This window comes from Canis aureus, chromosome 8, assembly GCF_053574225.1.
Source record: "Canis aureus isolate CA01 chromosome 8, VMU_Caureus_v.1.0, whole genome shotgun sequence".
Taxonomy (NCBI): Eukaryota; Metazoa; Chordata; class Mammalia; order Carnivora; family Canidae; genus Canis; species Canis aureus.
This window is the reverse complement of record NC_135618.1, coordinates 50,857,130-50,883,703: the sequence shown is the minus strand read 5'-3', so window position 1 is coordinate 50,883,703 and position 26,574 is coordinate 50,857,130. Positions and strand designations below refer to the sequence as shown.

The 26,574-nt window shown below is 47.5% G+C and overlaps 1 protein-coding gene across 1 annotated transcript in view; it reads right to left on the bottom strand.

The window, feature by feature from the left end:
- Positions 1-26,574, bottom strand: part of XYLT1 (xylosyltransferase 1) — a 306,482-nt gene that overhangs the window by 196,174 nt on the left and 83,734 nt on the right. Inside the window, exon 2 of the mRNA XM_077906747.1 lies at positions 17,304-17,342. Coding sequence (XP_077762873.1) covers positions 17,304-17,342 — 39 coding nt within the window. The remainder of the gene's footprint in view (positions 1-17,303; positions 17,343-26,574) is intronic.

Here is a 26,574-nt window from a genome sequence, read left to right as displayed (position 1 = left end):
AAAAAAAAAAAAAAAAGAAAAGAAAAAAGAAATGGGAGAAGATAGGTTTGAATCACCTATTTTTAGTGAACCCAATATATTCAGAATATTATCGTTTCATCACATAATCAATATGAATAAGTATCGATGCCGTGTTTTATGTTTTCTGGGTCATTCATCTTTTCCACACCTAGAGAGCACAGCTAGCTGGACTCGCTGAGTCTCCAGAGCTCGGAGGCCGGGTGGGGGGCACCCCCAGCATGGCTGGTGGCCACCACACTGGACAGCGCCTAGAACTATTTGGAGTGCTGATTCTGGGCATTTCCAACGAACCAGTCATCAGTCAACAACTGCTTGCTTGCTAAGTGTTTTCTCCCGACTGGTGCAGCTTGATGAACAAGCCGATCACAGGCTCAAACGGGTCAGTGAGGACCTGCGGTAGGGGCTGCCCAGATCCTTCTCTACTACCAGGGCTCTTCCTCACAGAAAGGTGGACCCGACCCCACCCCACTCCCTGGGCCTCTGTCTCACCCTTGGGATACTCTATTCTCTCCACCTTTTACTTGCAAGAACACTTCAGGGGAAATACAGTTCAGAATTCTTCAAAGAAGCCTTTTTCCTGTTAACCACCAAGGCATGGGTAGAGTTTGATGGTGCCCACGAAGGCCTTGCCCAAAGACGCATGTGGTCAAGCAGGCGCCGTGACAAATCTCACATGAAAAAAAACAAAAAACAAAAAAAACAATCAACTACTGATGGACGTGGGAGGAACTCGGTTGTTGCTCCCTGGAAGGGGGGCTGCCCACGCGATGAGGCAGGTACCATGATGACAGAAGGGAAGCCAGAAGAATGAAGGAGCCACCCATCTGCTGTAGCAGGAATTCCAGAAGCAAGAGGACGGCCACCAACAGAGTCCCCCTTCCCAAATACTAATCATTCATCTGCTAATGTTTCTACTCCTGCCCTATCCGTGGAGCATCTGTAGTTTTATTTACCAAAGCTCTTAAAATCTGTATTTTTCCTGAATGAAGTAGTTTAAAAAGGAAACATTACCCATAAATTGAACAAAAGAACCCCAATAATATAATTTGCCATAGACAGAATGTAAATAGGAAAAGAAACAGCTATTAATTTCTTAAAAGTCTGTTCATGCACTGCTGGAAATTATCTGGTGTGCCACCGGTTCATATTTGACACACCTGAGCTATGCCTGGCAGGCTGGGAAGACTTGTGGGGTGGGGGCGAGACACCCCAGGTGGGGGGCATCTGGAGGAGGCAGGAGCAGCCAATGTAGGGGGGGGGGACTGACACCCGCATAATTAAATCACCTTAAGTACTTTCAGGCACCAGACTGAGCACATTGGGAATTCGGGATTCAGGATGACCCCCTTTGGAAATATTTTAAAAGCAAGGACTCAAACAATAGTGTTCTCGTCACTCCCAGTTAGAGGCCCCAGTGCCTCTCCTTCTCCTTTCCCAAGGGGGTCCCCTGATTGCACTTTTCCGGTGGGTGGGGGAAAGATCCTATTTCCTGTATGGTAATGAATTCTAAATGCAGATGTCCAAGGTCAGGGGGAGGAGGAGGGGGAGCGAGGAAAGGTGGGCCAGAAGTCAATGAGAGGATGTTGCAGGGGGGTGAGGGGCAGGGAGCCCATTCCCTCTCGGTGTGTAGACTGTGTGAACCAGGGCAACCCAAGCCGCCAGAGACACACACATACCTTGTAAAAGGTCAACTTCTAAATTGGTCAGGCGAGTCTAGCCAGGCTGAATTCCATGGGGGACAGGGCCAGCGTGATCTCTGATCCAGCTGACATCCCCCAAATACAGCGGCTTCAGCAGGTGTCGCAGATCAGATCGGCCCCCTCTCCCTGGCAGCCACTGCCTCCTTGGGGCCCCAGAAACCTTGACAGTGAAGAGTGGTCCCAGAGAAGGGGCCACCTGCACTCTCTCGCTCTCTGGGATGAAGTGCAGTGTGGCTTCCCTGCCTATATGAGCCAGCGACCATGCCTTAAAAAGCCCTTGGAAAAGAAAGTCCTATATATCCCGCAATACGATGTTCATTAGACACTATCATGGCATTTTATAAGGCAGTATATAACGCCAGCTGTAGCTGTAAAAAAATTTATTATTCAGACCCAGAAAGGCATATAAATCCCTACAAAGTGCAGGGTTTTCTTTTAAAAAGTGGTTTTAATTCTTCCTACCTTTGGCTTCCATCCCTTCCTGGGAGACTGAAGTTGAAATGCCACCCAGGCTCCTGAGTGCAAGGTTTCACCATGCTCAGCCCAAGGCAGCACCCCTCACCCCCACCACCAGCAGGCAGGGCTTGATTTTCTGGGAAAACAGCCTCACAAGACATTGTGTCACCTCCTGCGCCGGGGGGGGGGGGTATTAGGTCTTCCCACCAGACGTGTCCTTCATTCATGCATCCCTAGCTCAGCGTGTTCTGTGCCCTGCTTCCACTTGGCCAAATGCTACCCTGTCCATTCTGTGTTTTAAGGACCCCTCCGCTGTGTCCTCTCCTCTCCCTTCCCACTATCGCCTTTCTAATTCATTGCCCATGCAGCAGCCAGAGTGATCCTCCCAAACTGACCTCAGACCCTGCTGTTCCTTTTTTTTTTTTTTTTTTTTTTTTAAGACCTTGCTATTCTGCGGCTCTCAAAAGCCTTTGGGGTGGCGGGGCTGCCCATTAGGTAAATCTCAAGCTCCCTGATGGGTTCCTATTACCCGAAACTGTGCCTACTCTGGCCATTCTCTGCTCCCCCACCTGTACTCCATTAACACCACATTTCTGCGATTTCTTGATGGGACCCATCATCTTTCATCTCCGCCTTCCCTGGGAATGTTCTGTGCATCCCTTCATCCCTGCCTCTACTGGTCTACGCTCACCCACCCTTCAGGACATGGTGTGTGCAACAGCTCCTCCAAGAAGCCTTCTGGGATTATTCTGGGTTGTACTGTTTATGCAGTTATCACAGACCTATGTTATCGCAGACCCAATAATGCCCCACAAGACAGAAATAACCAAAGTCCATTTATCCGACAGCAATCCATCTATAAATAGGAGGGGGGGAAAAGTCAGAAAAAGACAGTGAGATACATCACATGTATGATATGGGTGACCCTGTCCACCATTTCACTCCGTACGTCCACACCGTCTTGCGATGATCTGTGTCTCTCCATCGAGCACTGGGGGGGGGCAGGGGGGTAGTCCCTGGAAAGAATTCTCGGGGCGGGGGCCTTAAACACATATTCACTTTCATAATTATTTGCACTAACTCGAACTGAAATTTGGCATGTCCTTCAGTTCTGAATGTAGGCACCAGACTGCAGGGGTATTTGCAAGACCTGAGAGTGACACCCATGGAAATTACAGATATTTTCATATCACATTGCTCTGGTAGCAGATGCTCAAAATATTATTTATACTTGTCACTACTTCAAAATTACAGTAGTTATTAGACCTGCAGCCAAATCTAGTTACTTAATGTGTTAATAAAGATGCAAATACATTATTACTCCACACATTTGTTATGTTTATATATATTTTGATAGCTGCACTTTGATGTAATGGCTTTCTTTTGTAATCCAATGCATTCTTTTTTTTGCATTTAAAATATTATTTTAGGGGCACTTGGGTGGCTCAGTCGGTTACGCATCTGCCTTTAGCTGAGGTCATGATCCCGAGGCCCTGGGATCAAGTCCTGCATTGGGCTCCCTGCTCAGCCAGGAACCTGCTTCTCTTTCCATCCCTCCACCTGCTTGTGTGCTCTCTCTTCTCAAAATTTTAAAAAATATTATCTTAAAAAAGTGGGCAGGAGACAAAAAAAAAACTTAAAAAACAGTTATTATTCAGAGAAGGAGGCCACAGGTGTCTCCGGAAGCCAAAGGGGTCCATGACACAGAAAAGGTTCAAACTTTATGCTCTAGGTGTGAGCTCCCTGAGCACAGGGCCCTCAAGCCTTCATCATCTAATCCCTAGTAACTGAAGAGGAGGCAGTGTAAAGGAGGGTGTGTGTGTGTATGTATATATATATATATATATATACATACACACACACACACACACACAAACTGACATATGTTTATCCATCCATTCATCTACCTTCCTTCCTTCCATTTATCTGCTTTTATTCTGATCCAATGCACAGTCCTGTTGACAGCTCCACAGCTGGTCCCCAGATCCAGGGCTTCAGTGTAGCTGGGGACCTGGTCAGGAGGCAGTGTGATTCAGTATGAAAAAGGGGACATCGTCTTCTTGGGTGGCCTTGGGTATGTGGTTGAATATGCCTGGAGCTCGGATGTCTTGCAGGCACCTGACAAAGAGCTCTATGTCCAGTGCTCCACCACCGATCTGCATGGCGTGGTGGCTAAAAGTTCTGCCTAGGTCCAAATACCAGCTCCTCACTTCCTGTCCACATGATACGTGACCTTGGGCGACACTGAATTCGCTCCTCTCTGAGCCTCAGTGAGGAGACAAACCTTTCCTCCTTATGCAGGGTTCATGGGAACGTTAAGTTAGTCAACACACACAGAGTACTTAGCACAGCGGCCAGCTTGGCCAGTCTTAGTTATCATGTCTCCAAGGAGGCATCGTCTGGCACCCAGGAAAACACAGCTCAGGAAGAAAAAAAAAAAAATCAACAGATAACCGTTTTTTCTTAAAATGCTCCAACCCACTCATATCTGAAATGCAAATCAAAGCAGCAAGATAGTGTTTTTACCCATCGGCTTGACACAGATGATAAAGATTGATAATTACCAATGCTTTTGAGAGTGGAAACAGGAAGTGGCTCTGAGAGGCGATTTGAAGAAACCTCTGTATAGGTCAGTTCAGCTATGGCTGTCAAAATGTAAAACGCACATACCCTTTGAGCCGGGAACACAAACCCAGTCCTTCACCTTACAGATGTACACACTCAGTGAGAAGATGCGTGTATGAGAATGGCAGCATTAAGATAGGGGGGAAAAAAAGTAAAAATCTAAATATCCACCAACAGGAAGTCAGTTACATAAACAAGGAAATAATTCATTCAATTAGTATTTACTGAACGGTTTCTACACACTAGACAGCATGCTGAGCGCTGGGTAGAGAAGTGGGCAAAACAAATAGTAAGGACGAGTGGTGTGTGTGGATACGACATGAATCTAAGATATAGAAGAAGAAACTGGGAGTTTTTATAAAATAGGCTTCATTCGATTCCAGTTCAAGCAAACAAAATCCCTGCCTATCCACGCACGTGTGCACACACACGTGTTAATATGCAAAGTCTGGAAGGAGCAATGAGAAAAAGGTTAATGGTTGCTACCTCTGAAGACTGGGGTCAGGGGTATGGGAGATTTTCTCACTCGATACTCTGTACTACTTGATTTTTAAAAAATTTTTTTTATCATGTGCTTATATTGCTCTATAGCCTTCTGATCCACAAGTTATGTTCCACTGCTCTGCCCTCAGAAGTATCCATGGTCAAACCACTTCCCTGAGCCTCCATGGTTAACAACGCAGCCCTGGATACCATGACGGCCTCTTCTCTCCCCCGTCTCCCTGTTCTTGCCCTCGACCAACTATAGTGCACTTTCAGCATGGCAGGCACTGGTTCCATTGTCCAAAGTCAGGCCATGTCACTCCTCTGCTCAAAATCATCCAAAGGCTGGCCTAAGCTCAACAAGATCCTAATGATCTGGTTCCACCTTCACTTCTTTTTCCCTTGCTCACTCCTGCTTTACTCATACCGGCTCCCAGTGAATGACCATGCCAAGCACATCCTTCCTCAGGGCCTTTGCACTGGCTGCTCTCTGTTCCTCCAGCTATCTGCAGGGCTCACCCACTCATGCTCTTCAGGTCTCTGCTTGAATGTTCCCTAATCTCTAAGCTCTCCTTGGTCCCACTAAAGTCAAAGGCCCATCCCTCTCCTGTCTGACTTTTCTCCTATTTGTTGCCATCTGATATAAACATATAAACACAGATCTCGGGATCCCTGGGTGGCGCAGCGGTTTGGCGCCTGCCTTTGGCCCAGGGCGCGATCCTGGAGACCCCGGATCGAATCCCACATCGGGCTCCCTGCATGGAGCCTGCTTCTCCCTCTGCCTGTGTCTCTGCCTCTCTCTCTCTCTGTGACTATCATGAATAAATAAATAAAATCTTTTAAAAAAAAATAAATAAACACAGATCTCTCATTTATAATCTATCTAGAATGTGAGCTCATGAGGCCTGGGACTTCTCTCTTGTTCAGTGCCATATCTCAGGTCCCTAAAAAAGTGCCTGGCACATAGAAGTGTTCAATAAATATTCAGTGAATGAATTAATAATATAACAAAATAATACAATGTACTATTGATAACTATGGAAAATAAATCTCAAAAGACCTCCACCCACCCACCCCAAATTTATTAATAAATAAAAATTTTAACCAAACATGGTTCCAGCCACAGCCGCCCTCAGAGAACAGGGCGGAGGAACACCCAAGGACAAGCTAACACGTAAACACCTAACGGCCAGCACAGCACACAGCAGCCTGGTTGTTTGAGGCTGACTCCCTGCACATAAGACTCTTTCATGCACTTGAAAGTGGAGACCAGCCTGAATGAACACAGCACAGTGAGAGTCCAGGAACCAGGAGTGAATACCAACCGGGTATGAACACATGACAGCGTCAGCCCCAAAGCCACAGACTATTTCCGGGTGTCAGGCAAGCCCACACCCTCCTGAGACAGCCAAACCACAGCAAACCTGCCAACCCCACGCCTGTGGTCTTCAAGGGGACGGGGTTCTGGGGCTGTGCCTGGGATCCGGCCTTCCCGCTGCTGTGGTTCAGAGCTGGGGCTTGGGGTCTCATCCCCCAGGAGTGCACCGAGGGCCCTTCACTTTCTTGTGCTTCAGGGTTTGCTGATTTTTATGTGGAAGAAGAAATGTTTGAGCTTTCCTCCGTGTCTTATCTCATCCATACTGAGAGGCTTGGCAGGTGCTAATTTGTTTATAATTCAGCCCAAAGGAGGTCACTTGAGAACAAAAACTTAAAATCCAATGACATTTACAGGGAGGTGCCCAACCAGTGGACTTAGCCTCACCCTTACAAGCACCCTTTCTGACAGTGAACTTTCACTCAATCTCGGCAAACCAGACTTAGTGAGGCCTGTGGTTCTCAGTGGGGGAGGATTTTGCCCCCAGGAGACATTTGCCCATGTCTGGAGACATTTTTGGTTTTTACAACTGCGGAGGGTGAATGGGTAGAGGTCAGGGATGCTTCTAAATATCCTATAAGGCACAGGGCAGTCCCCTACAATGAAGAATGATCTAGTCCAAAACGTCTGGAGGGCTTTGGTGGAGCAACCCTGATGGATCAGGAATGAAGGAGGTGGCCCTGGGGGAAGGAGACCCCATACGTGACATACTGGCTGGAGACGGAAGAGCGGGAGTGAGAAGACCCTGTCCACCCTCCACCGTCGGGCTACTAAGATGGTCCTGGCAAGAAGCTGTGCAGGGACTCTCAATCCCGGGCCTCATCCAAAGGTGGAAGCTACTTCTTGCCACTAGCTCACTTCTAGAGGCCCGATAACCTTCCAATTCTTCCAAAATTTCCCCCCAAATTCCAAACTCCCTTTTATCTTCCCCCCACCCTCCCCTTTGCCCTCTCCACCCAAACACTCAAAATAATCATCCCACAACAAAAGGCATGGGCCAGAGGGAGAGAGTAAGCAGGAGGCCCATGTACACTTTGGGTCTAGGGCCATATGATGAAAGTCACCTTCTGCTCCCCCATAACCAGAGCCAAATTAGAACTGGGGCACTGAGAAGCTGGCAAAGGAGTTGCTTTTAGGCCCCCTTTATAGTTGGAGTTTCTCTCTTCTAGCATCGAGTTGGCCGGGGGTGTCCTTCTTGGGACAACTACCCAACGATCCTTGGCCCTAGCCCATCTGGCACCGGCACCGTAGCTAACTACAGGTTTGCATCCTTGTTCCTGTCCTCTTCCTTGCAGTGGAAAAAAAGAAAAATCAGAGCTACAGTTCCCAGAAGAAAATTAGAAGGGCTTATCATTATTAATAAGACGTTCCTTTTCAGGAAGGCAATTGAACCCAGCAGGAGGGTTGCGGGGAGTCAGAGCTGGGGCCAGCCAACCGTTCCAGCCCGCTGTGAGAGGACACACCAGCTCCCCGGCAAGGACCAGTGGGCCTGGAGAAGCGGCAACGTGCTGGCCCTCCTGGAGGCACGAGGAGGGGCGGTGACATATCTGAGAAAACAGATTCAAATGCTAGGACGGTTCTATTTCCTGGAGGTGTTGAGAGAGAACAAGGAGAGTTTGCCAAGGCTTTGCTTGCTGGCAAAAATAATCTGTCTTCTGTTGGTCCGTCTGTGCTGCTGCGGCTGGAAGGAGGGGTGGACAGCCTGCTCTTCCCCCTATGCTGTTACCCTAGACCATAGTCCCTCCCTAGGTGAAGCAGAGTTTTGCTGCCTTGGAGCCAAGATGGACAGAAGGGGTGTGAGTGAGTGGCAGGACTCAGAGCCAAGCGTCCCCTGTCTGGGGCAGCTCTTCTTACATACGTGGATCATCTGATGCTTTATTTAGTACTGCGGTGTTTAGAATATTTGTGTCTCAGCCTGGGGGGGGGGGCAGTTGTCACAAACAGAATGACAGCTATGATCCTCTGCCCAGAAAAATATTCCGACTCCCACAACTGGGCATTCAGTTTCAATAGCTTCACCATCCCCTTGCATCCATTCTGCGGCCTTTCTTTGGTTTGAAGACAGGCCCCCTCCTTCATCAAAACAGGACATGAGAAGGGCAGTGGCTCACCCTGGCAGCGCTGTTTTAGCAAGGGGCTGGAGGCAGGCTTCAAGTCCAGGGCAAGGTTCCCGAAGGAGAGATACTAGTCTCCTAGGGAGTAATGGGGGAGACTTGACAAAGAGATGTTTTCCAAGGGAAACAAAGCAGGGCTGGCCGCTCTGAGGTGTGGTGTTATCAGATCCTGAAGAATGGAGCTGTACAGGACAGGCCTTCCGGGGGTGTTGGCCCTCCCAGGCGGCCACAGCCAATGCATGGAAAATGATCCCCATCCCACTGTCCTCTTCCCCCTGGCCCCCCGTGCCTTCCCTTGGCCAGAGCAATGAGAAGTCCACATGCATGAAATCCATCGAGGTCAAGCCTCTGGGGACCCAAAGACAGGAGAAGGGTAGAGAGCGGATCTGCTGTAGGCAGGGGACAGAAGACCCCTGACATACTTTGTTTCGACCCTTCAGGAGCGCAATGGTCTTGGACCATGTATTTAACCTCTCGATGCCTCTGGGTCTTCACCTGCAAAGAAGGGGGATGAGGGTCCCCTGCCTCAAACACCGCTGTCATGATTAGATAAGATCATGAGTATGATGCACTTAGCCAAGTCCTACGTACAGAGGAAACGTGCTAATAACCGAGCAAGCAGATCGAGGCCCTCCCCAGTTCAATTCTGCAAGTCTGCACCATGCATATGGAGTTTTATGTCCCTCACACACCTGGACCTCTGTCATGCTGCTGTTTCATGTGAAAAGTGATTTTCTTGACTGAATTATCTCGATAACTAGAACCTCAAAAGCTCAGCCTGAACATTCTAGCACCGGAACCTTTGCTTTTTAAGCTCTCGGGTTTGCACAGCCCTGCCCAAAAACCCCGTGGAGAAGACAGACTAAGCATCAAAGATGCTGGTACGTTTGATATTTATACCAAACATGCACACTGCCTCCTCGCCGAGCCTCCGGCTTGTAATTCCATGCAAATCTGGTGCCACCGCCGTGTTGCTCAGCTGGCGGCACGGCAGGCTTCTGCCTCGGTGCTTGAAGTCGGGGTGTGAGCAGTCTCTGGAAGAGGCCGCATCCGCTGGCAGGGAAATGGGGGTGTCTCCTCCCCCAACGTGCGGCCACTTTGCTTTTCCTCTGCAGGGACAACCCGCCCACAGCCCAGAGCTCTAGTTCCTCACTTACACATCCCTGTGGAGTGAAGTGCATTTCCAGACTCATCTGCCTGGGGTTGCTAAGTGAGTGATCTCCCTCTGTCTCTAGGTGTACTTACGGATAACTATAGCTAATCTATACTTAGGTCCGTATCTAATCTTTATCATAGAAAGCTCCTGTGTACATTATACACATTTACATTATGCTATATACATTATACATGCATTCATTGTGCTGTATACCATAGAATGTTTCTATACATTAAAAATGACAGATTATGGTGCCTCAGAGGCTCAGTTGGTTAAGTGTCTGCCTTCAGCTCAGGTCATGATCTCAGGGTCCTGGGATGAGTCCTGTATTGGGTTCCCTGCCCAGCAGGGAGTCTGCTTCTCTCTCTCCCTCTGTCCCTCCTCCCAACCCCACTGTGCACTCATACACTCTTTCAAATAAATAAAATTTTTTAAAATGACATAAATTAGATAGGGATTAGAGATCTATAGATCAGATACATGAATATATTTTAAAATATATACATTACACTTGACACATGATATATCCATTATAATATATATTATATACATAATACACAGTGTATACAATGAACTTTAGGTCTACAACCATAGTCACATCCACACACCTCTTATTTCTAGATCTAATCACTATATTTAATCTATATCTTAGCAACAAAGCAATAAAAGAGATTGGTTTCTTTTAAGATTTTATTTTTTTATTCATGAGAGACAGAGAGAGAGGCAGAGACACAGGCAGAGGGAGAAGCAGGCTCCATGCAGGGAGCCCAATGTGGGACTCAATCCTGGGACCCCAGGATCAGATCCTGGGCCGAAGGCAGGCGCTAAACTGCTGAGCCACCCAGGGACCAAGAGATGGATTTTCTAACTCACCCTCTACCACTTACCACTGAATTACTTTTAAAAGGAGATTTGGTCTCTCTGGGCCACACAGTTGGCTCATCCGTAAAATGGGCTAAGATTAGTACCTACTTCAAGGGGTTGCATTACCAGATAAACAAAAGCTAGATGGCCAAGTTCCTGGTTGCTCCACCTGTTAGCTAGCTATTGGGCAAGTATCTTAACCTCTTTGAGCTTCGATTTGTCTGGAAAATGGGGTTGATGTTAATACCTCCCATTGGGGACACCTGTGAAATCTATGGGTGACTCTACGCCAAGAACTTCCTTCGAAGTGCCCAGCATATGCTACACGTGCTTAGTGAAGGTTAGCTAAAAAGGCCAAATTTACAAATACATGAACAATGCACATTTCCCAGCTCAGAGGAAACACACAGTCCGTATGTGTTAGTCACTGTTGACAAGAGTAACGATGTTAAGTGTTCTCAAGTCAACGGCCAAACACAAACCTTCAACATCTCGGGCAAACTCAACTCCCACCAAGAAGAGAGAAATAGTGATCTCAACATGATCTATTTTTCGAAATGGTGCATGTGGCTTTGGGGAACTTGCTGGCTATTTGTGGAATGTTGCATCACATCGTTCACCCTGAGTCACACCGAGTAGAAAGGCGCCCAGGGCCAGAGGACCACAGATCCTCCCAGAAAATGTTTCCACTGCCTGGGTCCAGCCTCCCTGCCTCTGCCCAAGCAATGGTCCAGCTGGTCCCCTCCCTGCTCCAACCCCCACCAGGGCCGATTAGAGACCCAGCAAACCAGAGCCAGAGGGAAATATGATAGTAGAGGGAACTCGGCCTGTCCCCAAGCCAGCCTTGTCTGCTCCAGAGAGGTTCTGCTCCCCCAAGGAGGCTAGCGGGAGGAAAGCAGATGGGCTTAGAAGCAATTTGGTCTCACTGTCCTCTCAACAGATGCTAGGCACCATAAGAATTAATGGGCTGGAGACTCAGGTAAGAGCCATTCAAAAGCTCCCTGATTACTCCAAAAACTGCTCTCCATGGAGGAAAAGGTTAATCGAAGCCCAGAGCTGGAAGAGAGGCGAGAAGACGGCAATTGCTTTAATCCCGGGAGTGGGGGGAAAGAGCTTTGGGAGACAGAAGTTTGCGCAGAGGCAGCTGTGGTCTGCCTCGGAAAAAGGAACCGGGCCTCAAAATCGAGCTATTTGCAAAGCCTGCTCCATCGGTCCAGGAGCCTTGGCCAGCCCTTCTCTGAACCCAAGCCAAGTAGCTGCATTTTCATCTTTTTCTCAACACTGCACATTCTCTGCACTGTTGAGCCATCTATCCCAGGAAACCATCTCGGAGAGGCGTTTCCCCTTCTCCCTATGACACACACACACTCATTTGCACGGTGAGTCATTACTCTGCGTGCATAGTCGGTCACTATCGACAGACCCAGAGACTCTGGGGGATGAAGGTGCTGTGGCTGCAGCCTAGAGGTGGGGAAAAGTCAGATATTAACCAGAGAGGGTAACGTCTGAATCAACAACACTGAGGAAGGAACAAATGACACTTTTCTACATTGTCACAATTCCACGACTGTGGTCATCTTTGTAAGATGAGCTGGACTGGGGTCTCTTGCCCTCGGCACCACAGACATTTGGGGGGCAGGGAATTCTTTCTTGGGTGTTTGTAGGGGGTTTAGCAGCAGCCCTGATCTCTACTCACTAGATGCTACTAGCACTGCCCTGGCCCCTAAGTCCTAACAAAAATGTCTCAAGACCTTTCCAAGTGTCCCCTGGGCAGCATTAGTGGATTCACCCCCAGTTGCGAGCCACTGGTTTTGTCTGAGACTGTAGCTCAGCAGAATGTGAGCCAGCTAATTAGCTAATGATAACTATTAGCCAGATTTCTCATGTAAGTCCCCAGAACAGCATTTTAAGATCCAAAGTTCCTCTGACCCTGGCAAGACACATTGGACATCAGTTTGACAGGCCAGCTCCAAATATGAGCACCTTTCTACCCCCTAACCTCCTCCCCACCTCCTGCCAGTCCCTTCCCTTCACCCTGGCCTGATAAGGTAATTCCTTATTCATCTTGACGTTCTAATGACACAAAGGCATTGAAGGAGCTCATGCCTTAATTGATTCTAAGGAAAACTGGCATTATTTTTATAGGAATCCAGATGTAATATGCAAGATGTTCTGAATGCGATCACTCCTTCTCAACTGTAAGCTCTCAGCTCAAACCTCAGCTCCTGAACTTGAAACTCCCCCTCCAGAGAGCCCTCCCTGAACATGCTCCTCTAGGGTGCTGAGCAGCTCCTGATTGCAAATCTGTTTGTCCTTTCTCTGCTCACTTATTGTTACCTGAAATTATCTACTCAGAAATTCAGACTGTTGCAACCAGAGCAGGTGCTCCGTGGCCAAGGAAACTTCTGTCTTGTTCGCCGCCATGTCTTTAGCATCTAGCACAAGGCCCGGCCTCCTCCTGGCCCCAGAACTATGTAGGTAAGTAAGCAAATGAATGAATGAATTTACATAGGCATCATTTCTAAAGTATTAACTTCCTTCCATCCACTTCTCATTTTATTCCTGAGCTTTGCTCCCCATCCTCACGGCCGGCCGATCGTCTTTAAAGAAAGTGAACACAGTTAACTCCCTCTCCTCTTACATTCCTCCTTAGTTTATCAAAGATATTCGAGTACTTGGCTGGTTGTTGAACATGGAGCAGTCAGGAGTTTCCTCCTGGTGCCCTTCATCTTCCGGTCCTAAGAGAAATCTCCATGTAAACGAAAGCTTGCTCCCTTCTAAGTACAGCCAACTTCACAAATACCCAGACTGACAAATCTTTGCTCTAACGAAGAGTTGCTTTATTACAACTCCCAGGGTATCAGTATCTGAGTAGAGGCTATTAACTAATTGACAGTGAAACTGTTGGGGTGGGGGTGGGGGGAACGGATGGAGAGATAAGGCAGGCAGAGAGGCTAAAATTAAATGACAAGAGGCCTTGCCAAATTGGAGTGGATTCAGAAATGATAAACCATCTCGAGGATCAATGAGAAAGGGAGAATCAAATAATGAGCTTTTAAATTTATCAAAACACTATTGATGCACAGGGAGAGGTTTCATCTTTGTTTAAAAATAAATTTTTATTGGCTCCAGTGCTTAAACCATTTTATCCACAAGCCTTGTGCCAACCTATCTGTCAAAGAATTACTCACTTTTGAAAACATTATATCTCTTTATCTATGTATCTGCTCACCTGTCATCCATGTGTCTCTCCACTTATTTATCTAAGTACATCTGGGGATACTTGTGCAGAGCATCCATCTATCTGGACCTTGGGTTGCATACATCAAGCCCCTCCTTCCAGCTTTGCCTGAGCTATTTCAAATCTAATAGTCAAGGAGACTTTTTTTTTCCCCTCCCTGGAAAAATAAGAGGTTGAGAAGATAGATAGATTCTGGTATCTTCTGACCATGAGTTTGATGCTCACCAATACTATGCACTTCCAGTGTGAACTTGGGCAAGTTACTTAACCTCTCTGACCCTCAGGTACCTCACCTGGAAAACTGGCATCATGAGAACACCTACGGAATCATGGCCTCTGGGGATTCAACAAGAGAAGTCAGTTCTTGGCAAATGATAAATGTCAGTGCCAGTGGGGATCATGGTAACGCCGCTAAACAAATTCAAACTCCTTTCACACTTGCTTTTTCATTTCTCCGTCCCCTAGTTCTTGGGGAACCACCCTCTGGAGACTAGGGAAGCATTCACCACTGCAAGTCAGGGCTTCCTTGGTACACCTCAGGGGTAGCCCGCTGAGGGAAAGCTGACACTAGAGATTTAAACCTTACTAGGCTGCCTCATTCTATTAATCTGGCCATTAAGCAGAGAGGGTCCTGCTGATGCCAACTGATGCAGAGGTCTGTGGTACTACTGGCAAGGAGCAGCAGGAGTCCTTAGCAGCCCATCCATCTGTCTCCCCCATCTCCAAACAGCTGCATGAGCACAGGTTCACCAAGCACTGGGTGGGGACCCTATGAATGCACGGAGGGAAGGGGCCCCAGGTGGCCGCATGTTCCTGCCCAGTTCCAGACTGGGCCCTGGGCAAGCTGAACCATGGATGTGTGATGTGCAGACACAGCTCACTGTGAACTCTGAGAGGCAGGCCTCTTTGAGGCCCCTGTGCTCCAGGATGAAGCAGGTAACAACTTTCTTAGGAGCAAAGGGGACTGGGGAAAAGAAGTGGGAGCTGACCCAGGCTTCAGACATCTGCCACTTACCTCTGCTTGGTTGGTTTTGCCAAGCTCAGCCACATCTGCTATCTTGCTCCTGCCATATGGGTAAATATCTGGGGCACCACTTTCTGCCAGAAAACCCATCCATGCCCCTCATGTATGACCTGCCTGGAGGCAGCTGAAGAGGAGGATCCCATGCTAAGTCCTAGGATGGACTAAGGCCCAGCACAACGGAAGATCTGGCTACAGGCTTGTGCCAACAGTTACAGAAGAACATTAGTACTTTGGTTGGGTTCCAAGTCTCTTTAACACAGGAAGTTAGAACCTGGGAAAGACAACAATATCCTACAGCTCCCCCAAAGACCAGGAACCAGAGGAGGCTGATGGAATGGTGTGGAAACTAAGTGAATTATCTCCCCCATGGTGTAGCACGGATGCAGAAAGCCCACCTCGAGCCATGGCTGGCTGTGCATGGAGGCTCGGCTCCCTTGGGCTAATGAGTATGACTCTAAGAGAGGTCCCTGTGTGGGGGGTGAGCTGTCCCCCCACACAATGTGCCAGCCAAAGCCATCAGCATGTGACTATTCTTGCCCCTGGAAGGTTTGGAAAGGCTGACTGGATGGTTTCTATGGTGAAGGATACAAGAGGGCCGGGGTACAGCCACTCCACCCTGGGAGAGAAGATTTGGCTTCCAGAATTCTGGACACAGACCATTTGCCCAGGAGTGCTCCTGCATCTACTAAGTTTTCCTCTAGGGAAGAACTAATGACGAAGAGAAGGGCCATCCTTGGAAAGCACACCCTGAAAGTTCTCTGATAAATCCACTGGAAAGACCAGAAAGGGCTAGATTTTCCAAAGTGCCGCATACACACCTCTGGGAGTACATGTAGAAGATATGTGGGGTACTCAAAAGGAACTCTCACATTTTATTAGTTTAATATTTATTTCAGTGTTGGGCAAAAAAACAATCTAGCTAGCATGTGATTTTATGCTTGTGACTTCACCGACATTATTCCTTGGGACAGTATTTCTCATCCTCAACACTAGTGACATTTTAGTTCAGATCATTCTCTCCTAGGGGGAGGTGGGCTGGCCCGTGCACTGCAGGATCGTTAGCAGCATCCCTGGTGCCCACCCACCAGTTGCCAGTAGAAACCTCCCCACCTCAAGGTGAGAGAACTAAAAATGTCTTCAGACACTGCCAAGCATCCTCTGGAGGTCAAAGATAGACTTAATTAGGAACCATCAGCTTAAGATAAGCCCACTTATGAAAGTTAAGTTGATTTAAGGAAAATCTATTTTTAGGTGACTTAGAACAGGTGGGATTCACATACGGCCAATGTGGCTAAGGTGGTATGTGAATGGCCTACGTTTGGGTAAAACCAGACCAAGGACAACCAAAGAGGAGGAGAGAAGTGGGTCCTTACCTCCCTCAAAGTCACACTCACTGCTCTTTCCTGCCCGCTTTGTTGTGTGGTCATCCCTGAAGCCAATAATAACTAAATGCGTGTGTACAGGAAAATGAGAAGATAGAAGGCTCCCCCCTTTCCCCACCATGTGTGGCCTTCCTGAACAAGGAAGGAGAAGCAGAATCGGTTTGCTCATTCCCCTTGGGTAGACTGAGGCAGAGACACTGGCGAGAACAAAGACCCCATGGAGGAGCCTACAGAATGAGACAGGCAGAGAACTCCTTGCCAGAGAACTCCAGAAATAGCTGCAGAGCTGCTATTCAGCCTTGAAATGTTTAAACGGGCTTGCTTGTCTCGGACACTCAAATACTGTTAGCTGTAGGGCGCTGAATGAGGACCACACCCTGTCTCCTCTCGTCACTGTGTGACCAACCCTCAGAGCCCTGGATAGAATCAATCCAAAGATACCTCCCCTTAAAGCCCAGCCAGAAAGGCAACAGTGTATTGGTTTCAAAAGCTAACTCACCAGCATTTAGTATGTACCGATGACTTTACAGACACCAATTTCTGCTGTTCTCACCACAACCCTGCAAGATGGTAATATTCCAGATGGGAATAAGGGGGCTAAGAGGTTAAGTCGCCTTTCAAGGCCATTAGATGAGTACACAGATGCCCGGGTACACACGTGCGCATGCACACACACAACCAGCTAGTGTGTTAACCCACAGGTGCATGCGTATGCACATCCCAATGGGCAGGAGGATGGCCTGATGGGCCTGTCCAGTCTTTCTGAGTCAAGGAGCCAAGAGAGTGCACCAAAACTTCTGGAGAGCTGGTACACGAACTTCCATGCAGACATAAGTGATAAAGATCATGGGAAGGTACTGACCTGGGTCTCCAGGGTGATCGGTGGGCTCGGATGAGGGTCCTGTGGGAAGAGAGGAGAAAACAAACGTAAGTGATGGAGAAAACTTAACCTACTAACAACCCAGCATCATTTTCCAACAAAGCCAGATCTCTTCCATGTTTAACAAGCTCAGGGAAGGCTGCCAGTTCAACGGTCTCCCCTGATCCACGACTCATGAGAAGAGCTTGGCCCAATCCCCAATCTCCCCCCAACTTCCTCCTACACCCAGAAGATTAAAGGGGCTCAAGTTTTTCATTAAGAGGTTAAAGGGATGCCTGCATGGAGATCATGCAAAATGATCAAGTAGAAGGAATATGAAAGAAAGCACATTTGTCAATTATCTCCAAGTGTGTTCAAATCCTCTACATGACGGAGAGGATGGATCCATAAGAGGATTAGAACTAAACCTGAAAGAATAGAGTCCTGACTAGGGGCAAGGCCACCAATTTGTGTCTGGTCTTGGAAAAAAAATGAGGGAAGGAAAAACAAAAAGACAGAAAAAGAAGAGCTTAATTCCTGGTTTTGTAGCATATTCCAATGGGCTGGGGAAGAGCCTTTTCAGAATAGAGGAGGCCAGAGAAAAGTCCTATTAATTCACTCTCTACAAAAGCCAATTGACTGGAAATGCTTGGTGGTAATGTCGTGGGTCATTAAACACAAACGCTTCAGGTAGGGGACAGGGTGGGTAGAGGGGAAGGAGGGACGGGTGGGGAGGAGGTGGTGGTTTTCAGCAAGTGGTTTCCAAGGAAAACAGGAAACCCAGCACATAAAAGCTATTTTTGTCGGCACTGTGTTGTCTCAACTTAACCACCTCGGATTCATGCTTCTGGGAAAGCAACCTCAAGCTGCCTCTTACAAAGAATGGGCATGATGGTAGAGCCCTGAAGTGTAAGCTCAGTTTGGAAGCTTTGCTTTATGCAAGAAGGTTTTCCAACATGGGCTTCAAGGAAGCTATGCAAATGAGCACCCCCTGGCCTATACAGTGAATAGGAAGGCAGTGTAGGAATCACGCTGTACTTGTCCTTCTGTGGTCTGACTTATTTCACTTGGCATGATGTCCTCCAGGTTCATCCATGTTGTCACATATGGCAGGATTCTTCTTTTTGAAGGCTGGATAATATTCCAGAGTATGCATATACATCTTCTTGATCCATTCATCCATCAATGGACATAGGTTGTTTTTGTATCTTGGCTGTCGTATGGCTTCAATGACCACGGGAGGGGAAAATGTCATGATTTTACTTATAGGAGGAATCAAAAATCGTCAAATTCATGGAAGCAGAGAGCAGAAGGGTGATTTCCAGGGGCTGGGGCAGGGGATTTGCTATTCAACCGGTGTATGGTTTCAGTTACGCAGAATGAATAAGCTCTAGAGTTCAGCTGTATGACACTGTGGCCGTAGTTAACAACACTGTATCATACACATAAAATTTTGTTAAGAGGGTAGATGTCAAGAGTTCTTACCACATAAAAAAAAAAAAAAAGGAAGTATAGCTAAGTTGGAACATTTTAAACCCATACCCTAGGTGAACTGTCACCCACTTTCTTGAGGACTCCTCTGTGGGATCTTTATAACGATGCCAAAGTCATTCTGAGCTTGGGGTGAGGGGTTCCTCTCCCCCAATTCCAGGTCTGAATCCGGTTTCTCAGCAGTTCTCCAATGGTACAGCTCAAAGCTTACTGCCAGGAGTACATCTAACTCTAATTTTCACACTTGGGCATGGAATATTCCTCAGGCCCAGGAACGCATGGAGGGGAACACTCCTCCTCTTCTTCAGACATTATAGCCTTGGCCCATAAAGGAACTTGGAGAAGTCTTTAAAAAAATATTTTGGGCCTCTCTGTTATAACCTTTACCGGCTGCTTCCCAAGGGTGAAGAAGTGGCAGCTATATGGGCGTGAACACTCGCTGTGCCATTTGAGTGAGCTGCCTCGTTGCTTTAGTCATTCTTCATGGACAGAGCCCACTCCAGCCAGCCTCTTCCTCCTCACATACAGGGAGAGTCAACCCTGCTCTTTCAGCTTCCCTGTGATCAGCAAGCTTACTGGACAGAGCTCACTTGTGTCTCTGGGAGGCAAGGCCGTCCTCCTGGTTTGGGAGGTCTTCAGCTCTGCTTCAGTCTGTATATCTGATCTCTCTGGCCATTCAGGTTGTCATCTAGATTCAGTCAGGAGATAAGAAGCTGCCTCTCAGACTCAAACATTAGCCTCATTCTCAAAGCCAGGTCCTAGCGAATCACTGCACCGGGGTGTTGGGTGTGCGCCCAGATTAATTAAGCTGTACTTCACGGCCCGTTTGGCTATGGCTTAGGGTTTATGCTTCACTGCTCAGAATCCCGAATGGGTAGAGAGGGGAGACTGCCATCCCAAACACCTAAGAACAACTTCATGGAAAAGACCGTCCCTGGGAAACCACAGAGAACTGTCAACTCAGTTGACAAGACCCAGAGGCTGATCCCTAGCTATGATAAAGCACCAACTCTGTATTTGGTATTCCAAGATCAGAAACCCTACTGGCATGTGGTCAAGGGGCCAATCTTATCTAGTCAGCATGTTAATGACCTAGCCAGGAAGAAGACCGAATATTCCAAGTGGCCATGTCATTTCCACGCGGGGCTCACTTGCAACAAAATTTTGCTCCCCCCACTTCTGTACACATTCAAAATAGAAGACTCCCCCCCCTACACAGGCTCCATCCAGAAGATTCCAGGTATGACTATATATCTGTGAGGTCTCACTTTCAGCAACATCCTCCTTAATTGGAAAGGCTAACGAAGTGGAACCGGGTCAATGATGCTGTCTTGCCTAATCCATCGTGTCTGTCTAAACTGGGACTCTCTGGTTTACAGTAGAGTAAATTCCTGTCTGTCAGGGAAAAGGCTCCTGGAGGCCAAAGGGGAATTTGCAACATGCTCGGATGCTACAGTGGAGTGCTTTCGGAATCTTAATGCAGGTACCGGGAGCTATGGAACTGCCTTAAGTGAGGAAAGCTCTTCATATCATCTATTGCAATGACTATGTTGCGGAAGTCAAATAGGGAACTAGGTAGATGGATTCAGGGGCCTGCGTACTTCACCACTCCCTAGGGCCATGCCCTCCGGTCACAGGACTTGGCATTTCTCTGCAAAGCATTCTTCCCCATTCCTTGACCTTGGACCTGCCCGTTTCATTTGCTTTGTCCAAGGGGAGGTTAGCAAACGGGACATAAGCAGAGGCTTGAAACACATTTGCGTGATGAATGTGATCTCTCATGCTCTTGCCATCACCACAAGAACATGCTCCAGGCAGCCTGCTGGTCCAAGGAGGAGGAGACACAATGGAACAAACAGAACTATACCCAATCTGCAGTTTGAAGCCAAGTCCAGTCTTGATCAGCCATCCTTCAGACACTTACAGAATATGCGCCTGTTGTTCCAAGCCATTGAGTTTTAGGGTCATTTGTTACACAGCCATCACTGTGGCAGTAACTAACGGATACACTTTCTAAAGATTGACCTTCATAGAACCAAAACATAATGTATACTTCCAGCCTTGGAAACAAAAGGATACATACTCTCCCTCAGTCTGCAAATAAAACCCAGGAACCTGATGTAACTATAATTCATAGCTATGATTTAGGACCTGCTATGTGCCATACTCCATGTGAGCTGTACATTAAGCCTTGCACGGAGAAAATTCGACCACTCGGACTTTATACTATATAGGAGTTAGCTTTCACCCCTCTTGGCCAAATATATCAGTCCTCCTGAATTTATTTAAATACCATTACAATGACGTTAATGGAAATGACTGCTCGGAATCTTCTTGCCTCAAGATAAAGACAGTTTTCATTGCTTTGATGTGGTCTCAACTTTATCTCATGGGCATATTATTTGACCAAGGTTTGGAACAGTCATAAACACTAGTAATAATTAGTAGCATAGTAAGTTACTAGCTAAGTGATGGCTAATAACTTAAGTTCTTACCATGTTCCACACACTGGTGTAACCTCTATACATGTATCTATCACACCTTTGATCCCTTGTAACAACCCTGTGAGGTAGATTACCATTATTCTCATTATAGAAATGGGAAAACGGAGGACCAGAGAGATTGAGTACCCTATCCAAGGTTACATAGATAGTGCTGAAGCCTGGGTTTGACCCCAGCACCCTGCACTTGAGACACCTGTGCTCCACAATTTTATATTAGCCCTACCAGAGAACACAATTTCAACTCAAAGTAATCCTGCAACCCGGATAAGGTCTCCTAAAAGGAAGAACACTCACAGCAAATCAGCAGCAACACCTTAACTACTAGAATCCTTTTTTTTTTTTTTTTTAAAGTAGTGGACATGGTTGATAGAAATTAACACACAGGCCATGACTGAACACATTCACTTCACCACAGCAGGGAACCAAATCCATCCACACATATTTACTGAGTTCCAACTCAGTAGCTAGCACTATGCCTGGTGGGCACCAGGAGGGAGCCAGAAAGGAGTTAAAGTGACTCTGTGTACACTCCTATTCCCAAAGCTAACTGTTTAAATAATAGGTGGGAGTCTGATTACAGATTCTGGAGAAAGGAAACTTGTTTGCACCTCATGAGTCTCACTGGTACGACCAGGAAGCCAGGCTCCAAGATTTTTGAGCCCATCAAGGTCAAAAGCCTAGTTTTAATAAGCAATTAAACTTTCCTCAAGAAAAGAGAGACAATAGGCACCTGGGGAGCTCAGTTGGTTAAGCATCTGCCTTCTGCTCAGGTCATGATCCCAGGGGTCCTGGGATTGAACCCCAGATCAAGCTCCCTGCTCAGCAAAGAGTCTGCTTCTCCCTCTCCCTGTGTGCGCGCACTCTCTCTCTCGCTCTCTCTCAAATTATTTTAAAAAAAGAAAAGAGGCAGGAGAAGGAGGGATTTCATTATCATTCTATGCATGCATCAAACATTTCTGGCTCCCCTGGTCGGTACTGAGCTCTGAGCTTGGCCTCAGTCATTGAAAGGGGTGTTCTCTTCTTGCGCTTTGAAGATCTCCCAAGAGAGTGTTTGCTCTTGGGTGGTAAGTGATGGCTTTGATGTGGAGGGGACAATCTTGTGACTCAAGTCTTCAGAGCCAGACTTTCCCATCCGGCCCATCAAGTCAGCAGATAGACAACAGGCCCTATAGTACAACATCCACATGGACACACGTGGGAAGACACTTCAGAAGGCTGGCATGGCCCGCTTTCCTGGAGAGCCCTCTGATGGATGATAGAAGTTTCCACCATCAGCAGATGTGCCTTACTCTTAGCTGCCATCAAACACCAGGTGCTTCAGGAATTGTGAGGAGCTTTTCATAGGATCAGAGATGGAAAGAAACAAAATCTCACCAACAGCATTCCTGCCTGCTGGAGACCGCCAGGTGGAAGCAGACTTTGGAGGCCAAGCCACAGACCTAAAGAGATGCTGTTGCTTGTACTAAGGGGCCAGGAGGAGGCAAAGAGAGATCACGCAGAGGAAAACAGTACACGTATAGGGTTGAGCCCTGGGTTGAAGTCACACATAACCCATGTATCAGTCTGCTTGGGCTGCCATAACCAAGTACCACAGACTGAGTAGCCCACGTGACAGAAATGTATTTTTCCATCATTTCGGAGGCAGAGTTACTGTCTGCTAAGGCCTTGCTCTGTGGCCTCCAAGTGACCATATTCCTTCTGTCTTCATGTAATTATTCCCTCCATGTCCAAGCATCTCTGGTGTCTCCTCGATGTCCAAATCTCTTCTTATAAGGACACCGGTCAGATTGGATTAGGACCCACCCTATAGACCTCATACTAACTTCATCCCCTCTGTAAAGGCCTGGTCTCCAAACACAGTCATACCCCGAGGTGCTAGGGTTTGGCAGTTCAGCAGATTAACAACCACTCCGTAAGACTTGTGACTATGGGCAAACTTCTTAGCCTCTGTGAGCTCTACTTTTCTCACTCACACAATGTGAACAGGTGGCACTGTATCGTCTAACAGAACTGCTCCAAGAGAGGATAGAATTTACTGTCTAGGTTTCCCCCCCCCAAGTTAAAAGGGGGGCACTAGTAAACAATAACACTAGCTTAAGGGGCGGTCTCATGGAGACCCAGATACAGAGTCACTGCCTCATCTAGAAAATGGGACACCACTGAATCATGGTTGGTCATCGACGTTACATAAAACCAGGTATTTTAAATGTCTGGTGTGTGGCTAAAAGCTTGGAAATCATCTCCGCTTTGTTTTTTTTTCTTCCAGGCTTTCGAAGGCTAAGACGTACCTCTCCGCACCCAACCCACTAAACTGCAATTCTTCTCCATGGCCAGTTATTGCTGATGCCAGCTGAACCAATCCCATCCGACAGGAGTGAAATGGGTAAATGTAGCTATTTTGTCGTCTGTGCTTACTCGGTGCCAAGCACACGAAATCCTTGCAACTCTGCCAAGGAAGGTATCGGGCTCCCCATTTTACAGATCAGATTAACTGAAGCTCAGGGGGGATAATTTGCCCAAAAACACAGGTCTGATAAGGGATGGAGCCAGGACTGGTGCTTAAGTATGGAAGTTGCCAGAAACCGGCACCTTAACCAATCTCCTGGTGTTTCCAAAAGCACGAACTTAGGGAGTCGGGATCTCTGGGCAAGGAGCCAAAGAATCTGCATTTTTATTAAACAGCTTTGGGGGAGTCTTATGTATACTGAAGCTTGGGAAGCCCTGCACTGGAGCATGGGTAATACAAGGCTGAAAGCATCCATCGTGACAAAGACAACCAGGCAGGAGCCAGGAATAGGGCCTCTCACCTCCGGGCCCCAGCCAGCCACCAAGGGTCTGGGGTGCCCATGGAATTCTGCTGCTCACACTCTGCGTTCTCAAGAAATTTCCACAATGGGGTGTCTTAGTCTGAGCTGCTAGAACAGAATATCAGAGGATGGGTGGCTGAGACACAACAGGAATTTATTTCTCATAATTCCAGAGGCTCTGGGAGGGCCAAGATCAAGGTGGTGGCACATTCAGTGTCTGGTAGGAACTTCCTGGTTCATAGTCTGCTTTCTCCTTGCTGTGCCTTCACCAAGAATGGGTGAGGGAGCTCTCTAGTGTCCTTTTTATTTTTTTAAGATCTTATTTATTTGACAGAGAAAGAGAACAAGTACAAGCAGGGGGAGCAGCAAGCAGAGGGAGAGGGAGAAGCAGGCCCCCTGCTGAGCAGGGAGCCCCATGCGGGGCTCAATCCCAGAACCTCAGGACCATGAACTAAGCCAAAGGCAGACAGTTAACTGAGCCACCCAGGGGCCCCATTGGTGTCCGTTTTAAAACGGTGCCCCAGAAACCCTGTCAACCACCTTCCTCTTTCCAGCGTTCCCTCCCCAGGGACGTGTGGCTCCTCTCGGCTCCTTCTCAGGGTCTTGACACAGCCATCAAGGTGCTCGCACAACAGGGCTTTCTGTCTAGACGTCCCCCTGGGATCTCACGTTCAGCTTATCTCCTGTGTCACAGGCTCCTGGGATGAAGGCGGGGCACGTGCACAGCGGGTGGCCGCAGTGGACGAGGGAGGGATGCCAACAGCACAGAGGTCCCCCTGTTCTCTGCGAAAGGCTGCACTGGGAATGCGAATGCCAGCCAGAATCACACAGCACACACCTTGTTGGAAAATGCAAACTCATCTTTAAGTAAAGCTGGGAAGGAAAGAGAAACCTCACTGATGGGTCAAGGGAATTCTCACTGCTTTAGAGATAACGGTGGCAGATCAAGTCAGGCTCTAAAACTGGGGTGGTAGGAGGAGCCATGGAGGGGGGTACACCAGAGGGGGAGGTGTCCTTCCTCTGTCATCTGTTTGTGGTATTAAATGTTTTAATCAGGGGCCCCTAGGTGGCTCAGTGGTTGAACGTCTGCCTTTGGCTCAGGTCGTGATCCTGGGGTCCTGGGATCGAGTCTTGCATCGGGCTCCCCACAGAGAGCCTGCTTGTCCCTCTGCCTGTGTCTCTGCCCCTCTCCGTGCATCTCTCATGAATAAGTATATAAAATCTTTAAAAAATAAAAAATAAAAGTTTTAGTCATTCACAGGTCTCTTTGCTACTCTGCATTCCTTCCACTCTTTCTACCCTATACCCCAGAACTGAGCAACAAAACCTCAAAATGAAGTTCGGGCCCCTGGGGTTGGTTCATCACCCACAGTCTTGGAAGATACAGGAAACCACAGGTGCGTGGTAACTCGAGGAGGGCTTTAATGCTTCTCCAGGTCGGCGTGCGCATCTCTGAGAACAAACTGCTATCAAAAATCTAGACCTCGGTATGTAAACACTCTGTTCTGTGTGCGCCTGAAGAGGTTGATTCTTTGCAAAGCACAGGGAATTACAATTCTTGGAGAAACAAGGTTTTGAATACACCTACCTGAACGATTAGAGGCTTGAGGTATAAAGTGTTAAGATGGGGTGGCCAACTGGTGGCCTACAGATGATTCATGCTGGGTGGTATTTTGAGGCCTATAACGTTGATGAAAGATTTCAAATTGTTACCAAGGTCCTAAAACTAGCATATCCTTCACATGCAAACCCAGATTTCTCACTTCTCTTTTAGAAAAAAAGAGATTTAGCAACATGGAACATGCATTCCTCTAAGACAGCAAGGTTCCCAGTTAAATGGCTGTTGCCTGTCATTGTAAACAATGGAATTTGTCACCTCCATTTATTAATGCAATTCACCTAGGGTCGCATGGCTGTTCATTATCAACAAGAATCCAACTAGCAGCTAACCTGGTGTCGCGGTGAATGCAAGACGTTAAGTGGGTTGTAAGAAGTATTATTTAAACCTCATAATGACATAGGTATTAATAGCTCCATTTTACAGATGATACAGTTGAGGCTCCGCAGAGAAAGTAAGTTGCTCAAAGTCACTTGTTAGCAAGTGGCAGAGCCAGGATTTAGAGCAAGGCAGCCCAGCTCCTGAGGCTGCATGTTGGAACATGGAGCTCTGCTGCTTTCCAGTGGTACGACCAACATCATAAATTGGAATCACTAAACCAGAGTTCATGGTTCTGTGAGTAGCTCACCCTATGAAGATTTCTGGAGCAGGGAACTAGATCACATGCTCCTCACACCAGATCTTTCCAGCTCCTTGCTGTGGGTCTTCTGGTTAATTCCTTAACTTGTCACAACAATAAGGATAACTATCTCAGATGGATAATGTGAAGACCAACTCAAGACATTAGAGCAGAGCCTTGCTCAGTCCTGGCATACAGTGGGTGAGCCACAAATGTTAGTTCCTCCTGGAGGACA